This window comes from Sinocyclocheilus rhinocerous, unplaced genomic scaffold (genome assembly GCF_001515625.1).
Source record: "Sinocyclocheilus rhinocerous isolate Xijiao unplaced genomic scaffold, SAMN03320098_v1.1 scaffold115, whole genome shotgun sequence".
NCBI classification, from domain to species: domain Eukaryota; kingdom Metazoa; phylum Chordata; class Actinopteri; order Cypriniformes; family Cyprinidae; genus Sinocyclocheilus; species Sinocyclocheilus rhinocerous.
The window spans coordinates 2,790,426-2,798,690 of NW_015650001.1; the positions used below are offsets into that span (position 1 = coordinate 2,790,426).

Genomic DNA, 8,265 nt, shown 5'->3' on the forward strand with positions numbered 1-8,265 from the left:
TTCCCCCCCCCCCCCCCTTACTCTTACTCTTACTGTCCGTTTCTTTCCCTGCCATTTCTGTACCTATACAGACTTTTGGTCAAAAATCCCAGTTCCTCACAACACCCAAATTTACTATATTCTCCATAACTAAACTTCACAGTCCTCAGTCTTCCCAAGTTTGTTGTTATAGTTTGACTCCTCAGTAGTCAGTCCTCGAAAAAAACTTCCGGCAACAGCAATGCATCAGTCCTCTGCCCTCCGAGCTTCAGACTGTTCTACTCCCAGATGGGTCTCTGCCAGTTGTGTTTTGATCCAGACGTTCAGTACTCTTTCAGAAGACGTCTAATAGTGCCTCCTACCATACGACAGTGAAAACACGGAAAGCTGGAAAATTCCGTCAATGGCGGGGAAAGAGTTAAACAGACATTGTAAATCATTAGTACAAATAAAGGCAGCTATGTGATTCTTTTTCAGTTGAATCATGACCATCATAAGCATCACAATTAGCTTTTGGAATGGTCTGTTATGGTGTATGGTTTGCAAAAATGCTCCATAATTGACAATCATGGTAATAACTTAAACCAGCTTACTCCTTTAAAACAATGTCTGCTTTGACAGTAACTCACTTGATTATGTTAAAAAAATCCAAATTATGCATGTGTGTTTTAATGTGGATTATTCCTTTGAGGTATTGTATTCTTCTGTTTGTTGCATTGAGTTGTGTCCGTTCTGCTGTAAACTGAGGGAATTGGGAGTGTGTGCGTCTCACTGCTGCCCTCTTCAGTCAGGAGAAATGGTGCGTCTGCGCAGGCAGCTGCATGTCAGGCATTTGAGGATGCTCATGGTGATGTGCATAAGTGAGCCGAAGTTAAAGAGCAGGTTGTAGAAAGTGTGCACTGAGAGTCCTCCGGTCTCATCCGCGTATTTCATGGCCACAATGGGTGTGTAGAGGCTGTTGGTCAGATTCCGGAATCGGGGTCGGCTGGATTCAATCACTTTCTTGGTGCACTGGATTGTGGGTAATTAAGAAGAGAATAATAGTAATAGGTTTAGTGTTTAAATGAAAATCTGTGGCGATTTAAAGGGTAGTGTAGAAAAATTAGAGCTTGTTTTCAATGCAATGAATTTATAGAGTTTGTATGTTTGCAGTCAAACAGTGATACATACTTTAGCAATGTCCTCAGGGGTTTGTCCCAGTGCCTCAAAGATATCGATGGACGATGGTATGTACACATCCTTGAAGTACCTGACTGTGTCTGCATCTGCTCCAGGATATTCCATCTTGGCCACCTCTTCCATCATCTTTGTTTCAAACTCTGTATGCACTGGGCCTGGCTCAATCAGAGATAGTCTAGTAGAGTATAGAAGGAATACTACATAAGCACCATAGCACACTTTAATGCCAATAAGATGGATTATGAAAAGCCTGTTTACACCAAGTCTGATGAGCACAACAGGTTTGTAGTGCCATGTAAATAAATCAGTCAATTAATCTTGAGACCAAATCTCATTATAGGCATTTTAATGAGAGTAAATTCATAAGGTTAAGAATAAAATCCCCTTTTTTTCCAAAAAAAAAAAAAACAATATTCGAAGGCCTCTCCATATTCACGGTAGAAAATGATTGTTCAAAGATATACTGTATATAAAACAAAGATTACTGGAAAATGTTTTACAAGAAAATACTGTTTGACTCTTTCTACGTCAAAATTTCATGTTTCATTCAATGTGTTTCTTTCTATTTAATTTAATAGCAATTTTTTTCAGGTGAGAGATATTTCCAATATTTCTGCTGTAATTATAGCAAAACTGCTTATTTTAACACTTTTTTTATTAACAAAAACTGGGAGTGTCGATATATATTTAATTAACCACATGTTTTTTTGATTCCAGAAGTTTCAAGAGCTGCATGTTCTTCAATACATTTTTTTTTTATAGAATTTTTAATTTAGATAAGATTGATTATTTTAAATAATTCATTTATTTACACATTTTTAACTCTTCCTGTGGTCTGAAGTTCGCTGATAAAGATTTTTGAGGATTATGAGATTACTCTCAATGGCACGTGGCACTAAACCAGTGTTGTAAGTGTAACTAAATAACATGAGTATAATATATTTATACAACAACATCAAACAAAACTACTTCAGTCTGATGCAGAATTTTTCTAATTTGCTGAAAAAAAACCCCTCACATTTATAAACACATATCATCGCAATTTGATATTTCATTGATATGTTCATTGTGTTATTTTTCACTTTTTCATGCTAAAAATTCAGACGTGACACGCATAGGCTTTCAATCATAAGACTTCAGATCACTTACTTCACATTAAACTTCAGCAGCTGCACAGCCATACTCTCACAGAAGCCCTCTATGGCGAACTTAGAGGCCGTGTAGACATCATTGAATACCACACCTGCAGATGAGTTCAACAGAGACATATTCAGTGATCATGTCATTGTTCTGCTGCCCTCCCAAAGTGGCCCAAACCATATGTGCCATATCTGGCTGTCATAATGCTCTTCAGCTAAGTGCATAACTCTGAATGGCTCTATTGTCCCTCTGACTGTCAAGCATTCAGCTGTGTGACAGAAGGTTTCAGTCAGCCCTCTAAAGCCTGGCGTGTCCATCCTACCCTGCAGGCCCATTACGCTGCTCATGACGATAATGTGGCCGGCTCGCCTCTTCTTCATGTCCGGCATGACCTCTTTTATCACGCGCACCGTTCCGAAGAAGTTGGTCTCAAACACTTTCTTCATGTCATCCATGCTGATGCTCTCCACAGGGCCCAGCAAACCCACGCCTGCGTTATTAACTGGAAAATCAGAGAGGAAGGATGGGTGGTTATGGTCTTGACTGTCCCCTGAGGCTCTAGGCTAGTATTAATCTATATACTCTCAGAAAAAAAGGTACAAAAGCTGTCACTGGGGCTGTACCTTTGTACCTAAACAGTCCATGTTAGTACCGTAAAGGTACATATTAGTACCTAAAGTGTACATATTAGTACCTAAAAGGTACAAAAGTGTGCCTTTTGAAAAGGTACTGCACCAGTGACAGCTTTTGTACCTTTTTTTCTGAAAGTGTATGGTGACCACAGATATATCTTTCAAATAATATTAGTCAGCACACGCTTATTCTAGTTATCTGGTTTTCTGTAGTGTCAATTCTCAAATTATGTTACATTAAATTGACTGAACAGACTAAAATGTGTTCATAGGCAGAAAAAATATGTTATTTGCTCAATCCAACTCAATTTCTTTTTTTGTAGTCTGAACATGCTGAAAACATGAAATCCAATTTGTATAAGCCCCGATGCAAGCCTCCGAACGTGGACTCGTTTGAAATCCTATTAAAGTTTTTTGTTAATGCGTTCGAGTCTGAACAGTCAAATAGGATTTGATTGGATTTGTGTGTCTCTTTTATTCGTCATGTGACAGGTTAATACAATAGCTGTTTCGTCAGGAACAAAAACAACAGGTGGTCATTATGTAATCACATCATGTAATGACTGCTTTAAAGTGTTTATTGTTAACTAACTGCATGATTTGTATAATCTTAGAACTGTACATTTATGTCACAAGGACATTACTTTGTCACCTCTGATAAACAATCTCTCTTATTTGTAAACTAGAAACATTTTTTGTGAAGCTGCTTTGAAACGATATGTATTGTGAAAAGCGCAATACAAATAAACGTGAATCAAACTGATAGTGTGAAAAAGAAGCGTACTTGAGGTTATACTGTACTTCAAATCTTAAAGTATATCATATATATCTTTAATATATGTTAAAATTTTTTACTTGCAGATAATATAATATTAATGAAATCAAGTGCAATTAAAGAGAGTACACTTCTTTTTTTTTTAAGTATCCTAAATGGTACTTATTTTTCCTCAAGGAAATATGTGTCTTGATGGGCAAGTATCGGATGTAAAATACCACAGAGCATATCAAATGTGTTGGTTTTTAGCAAGCAAGGTCAGTTAACTGACACGATTTCATTAGTCACTGCTTTTTTGCGAGTCCACAATGCTCTCTTAAAGTGATAGTTCACCCAAAAATGAAAATTCTCTCAGGTTTACTCACCTTGAAGTTGCTCTAAACCTGTGTGAATTTCTTTATTCTGCTGAACACAAAAGAAGATATTTTGAAGAACAGTCTCTGGTCCCCACTGACCACCACTGACCACCAACAACTGTTTGATTACCACCATTCTTAAATATATCTTTTGTGTTCAGCAGAAAAAAGAAATACAAACAGGTTTGGAACAACTTGAGGGTGAGTAAATGATGACAGAATTTTCATTTTTGGGTGAACCATCCCTTTAACTGTACCCGCAGTTTCACTATATTTTATTGTTTGCAATAACGAATGCTAATGAAACATAATCAATGGCAAAACACCCTTTGCTGAATTCTTGCAAGGTGAAACTGCACAGGTTTGTCTCATTGCTATTGCAACCAGTGTTTTGTTTTTTTAATACAAGCCCATTTTTTTGAACAGCCCATCTAAAAAATAAAATCGGATTTCCCCTGCAGTATGAACAAAGCCTGTATGAGGTCAAAGGCATTGTGCACTCACTGAGAATGTCGATGTGGCGGTCCTTTACACTGTCAATACACTGCCTGACTGAGTCATCACTGCACACATCCAAGGACAGCAGTGTCAAGGTCTTTTCGTATGTGTCACCCGCCGCCTCCACCAGCCGGTCCTTCTTTCTCAGGTCTCTCATAGTGGCAATAACTTCAAGACAAGTGACAGAGAATCATTTTATTATCAAAATGAAAGACTAATATCTACATGTAGAGCTTTTATATAGAGTGGAGTAATGAAAAGCTGCTTTTTAAAATTTGTCTCGTATTCGAAGAAGTTTGCATCACCAATTCTTTATTACTGTGAAGCTGCTTTAAAACAATCTGTATTGTTTATAGTGCTATAATAAAGGTGACTCGAGTTGACTCTTAAACGCTTTGTCCTAAAATCACCACATGGAGATTGCAGTTTGATTTAATTTGATCCCTTTTATCTTTTTTTAGCGCTGACATATATGCTGACTCAAACAAAGCACTCAATCTAATCAGTGGTAAGTGTTGCTTAATTAAACTATGGCTGAAAGATAAGCTGAAGAGATTAACATTTTAATGCACTTTGCACTTTGAACACCTGAGGGGACACTGACCTAAATCAAGCGCCAATCCCAGATGTAATAATAAGCTTGCTGAACATCATTCATCTGTAATTCTGGTAGTTGGATTTGGAGTAATCAGTGTTATCCTTATAAAAACATTAAAAATCCAGTCAACAGTGATATCAGTGGATCAGCTGTAATGCATTCAAAAGTTTGGGGTCAATAGAAATAAAAATAAATAAATGTATTCAGCAAAGGATGCAAAATTGATCAAAAGTGACAGTAAAGATATTTACAGTGTTTCAAAAGATTTATATTCTCATAGATGCTGTTCTTTTAAACTTTCTATTCATCAAATAATCCTGGAAAAAAACCTTTGGTTTTCACAAAAATATTAAGCAGCACAATGGTTTTTAACATTGATAATAATAATAATAATAACTGTTTCTAGAGCAGCAAATCTGCATATTAGAGTGATTTCTGAAGGATCATGTGACACTGAAGACTGGAGTAATGATGCTGGAAATTCAGCTTTGCATCACAGGAATACATTACATTTTAGAATAGATTACAATAGAAAACAGTTGTATTAAATAGCAGTATTGTTTCATAATTATTTTACTATATTGTTGATTAAAAGGGGCGAGCATGATTGACTTCTTTCAAAAACATAAAAAAAATCTTACAGACCCCAAACATTTGTACAGTATATATATATATATACTGTATTTTCCCCACTCATCTCTTTTCTAGCGTGTAGTACTTTGTATTGCAGCACTTGTCATGTTACTAGCTCTTTAGCATGAATCGCTTTGTTGTAATCCTCATTTATAAGTCACTTTGGATAAAAGTGTCTGCTAAATAAATAAAGACATTATTCAGTTTGAACTGCAACATTTACATCATAGGCTTACTTTGCTTCTTTGACCCTGTCAGGCTTTACTTTAACAGTGTCTGTCTCTGTGACACTACCACACCTTGAGTATATTGATGTTTGATTTGCTGATTAAATCATCTCTGATTTTTACAGATAAGGCTGAGGAGCCTCCATAGCGGATCAGTGTTGAAGCGTCATTCATTCAGCAGATTATTGCAGTCTGTCAACAGACAGCATCCATGATCAGTCACAGCCCAGCTGCTGTTGACAAGAACCAGTAAGCATGAGTAGACTGTAATGCATCTGTAAGACGCAGCTGCTAGGAAATCTGCATTCCTGTCTGCTTAAACTAGATGCATTTATAAAGTCACTTGAAAGAGAACTGGCAGTCTCTTTATGATCTCCGCCTGGCGAGCGGTATTCCTTGCGGAGCCGTACCCTGGAAACTGCGCTTTCACATGATAACAAAGAGCCTTTGGGTTCAGCTAGAGCAAAGTGAATGTATAATCTTGCGGTTGGGGATGAAGAGACAAACGAATCCTCAAATATACAGCGTGTTATGTAATGACAATGTCCAACAGTTGCGTTACAAAATAAGACTTGTATGCTATCGATTAATAGCGACTGTAGGCATGAGTAAACTTATACAATCTGAGGACGTTCTAAAATATTCTAAGCAAAAATAGAACGTTCTATAGACGTTTGAGCGCTGAAGGAATTAGAACGCAAATGAGCGCGTTTACCATGGTAACGCTTCAGTTCGTCTCTGGCCAGCAGCACGGCGATCCGCAGTCCGATCCCAGAGGAGCAGCCGGTGATCAGCACCACTTTCTGCTCGCCGCCGCTCGCCATGGCAACTCCCGTGTCAGCTGCGAGCTGTAGCAGCGGACTTTAAAAAAACTTAAAGCGGATCATGCAACTCGGCGCTCGTGTGAGCGGGTTATGCGGTCACATGGCAGACAGGATCGATTAGTTAAAGGAGGACGTAAACACGCATGCTTACTTGCGTGAGCATCAGCGTTTACTGTACTGCTTTGAAAAACAAACAGATTAACGCAGTGCAAAGGGGAGAGGTGTGTGTGTTTGGGGAGGGGGCGGGGGTCTAAGGCGAGAAAAAAAAAAATATAACAAGTAAAACAACAAACATTTAAAAGTAAACAGTTTTAATTAAGTCTATTTAATTAGGCTAAATGTCATTATTTCACGCCTTCTGGTCTGTTAGTTGAGTGTATTGAGTGAACATGATTTTAAAATGCTGCAGTGTATTATATTATATTATATTATATCCATAATATTTAAATTTGTTATTTATGGTAGTAATTAATTAAAGTGAGTTTGGTTTTGCTTTGCCATCCTCCACTTATAAATTGCTGATTGAATTCATCATCATTATAATTTTTTTTAAAGTATAGCCGATTTGTTTGATGTTGCCCTATATTTTGACACTAATGGCGACTTAGTTATTATTATTGTTATTTTTTTTTAGTACATTCATTTTATTTTCAGTATTATCTAAAAGTAAATATAGTGACCATAAACATTTTCTACACTCATAAATGAGTAAAGCTTCTTAGTAATTGCATTAGTCTGTACTGCCACCTGCTGGTAAAACTTAATACAACACATGCAGCTTTAACTCGCATGACGATGATCAGTGCTGATTTTATAGGCCTTTCCCCTCCAAATGACGCCTAGAAATGTTTGGTCGTGATGTAAAATTATGCCAGGGAAGGACATGGTTTTTGAAAAACAAAAAAATAATAGTCAAGTCAAGTCACCTTTATTTATATAGCGCGTTTAACAATACAGATTGTGTCAAAACAACTGTACAGCATTACATTTTTTAAATAAAAAATTATACATAATTTCCATACAGTAAATAGTAAAATGATTTATGATTATTTCATTGTTTAGATAATCATCGTTCTAAATGTAATAATTCATATTTTATAATGGATTTCCATAATTTAAGAAAATTGTTAAACAAAAATCCATTCATAAAAGACATTTGAAAATTAGACAAAAATAAGCGATGAAGGCATAATGTAAATTAAATTATGTAAGCCAACAGTTCGTGTCCATGACAACATATTAAAGAAATGTACAGTGAAACGCGACTCTTTTAGAGAAGCTAGAAAAGGTGAATCATGCTTGCCTGTGTAAAACTTGCCACAATGATGCAAAGGTGCTCTGGGTGTTTGCCAGGGGGTTTCTATACTGTTGTGAACGTGTCGTGGATGGTAAGGCATTGTGAGGTGGTTGCTATGGTTTCTGTT

At 36.8% G+C, this 8,265-nt stretch overlaps 1 protein-coding gene across 2 annotated transcripts; it reads right to left on the reverse strand.

The window, feature by feature from the left end:
- Positions 1-15: 15 nt before the first annotated feature.
- On the reverse strand, positions 16-7,010 carry LOC107711264 (retinol dehydrogenase 8-like). Of its 2 annotated transcripts, XM_016516228.1 has the most exons (7): positions 6,733-6,806; positions 5,164-5,258; positions 4,566-4,727; positions 2,621-2,800; positions 2,308-2,401; positions 1,150-1,333; positions 16-990 (listed from the first exon to the last, which is right to left on the reverse strand). In XM_016516228.1, the coding sequence occupies exons 3-7, from the start codon at positions 4,714-4,716 to the stop codon at positions 763-765; spliced, it is 837 nt and encodes a 278-aa protein (XP_016371714.1). In that variant the 5' UTR covers positions 4,717-4,727; positions 5,164-5,258; positions 6,733-6,806; the 3' UTR covers positions 16-762. The 2 variants fall into 2 exon arrangements, with proteins under 2 accessions (XP_016371714.1, XP_016371713.1); XM_016516227.1 differs by lacking the exon at positions 5,164-5,258 and having other exon boundaries at positions 6,733-7,010.
- Between the last annotated feature and the right edge of the window lie 1,255 nt (positions 7,011-8,265).

Excerpts from the sequence above, each read along its gene's own strand:
- LOC107711264 (XM_016516227.1), bottom strand. The coding sequence starts at position 6,841 with ATGGCGAGCGGCGGCGAGCAGAAAGTGGTGCTGATCACCGGCTGCTCC. Across the intron at positions 2,801-4,565 it reads CCGCCACATCGACATTCTCA|TTAATAACGCAGGCGTGGGT; the intron begins GTGAGTGCACAA and ends CTGATTTTCCAG. Across the intron at positions 991-1,149 it reads CCCCTGAGGACATTGCTAAA|TGCACCAAGAAAGTGATTGA; the intron begins GTATGTATCACT and ends CCCACAATCCAG.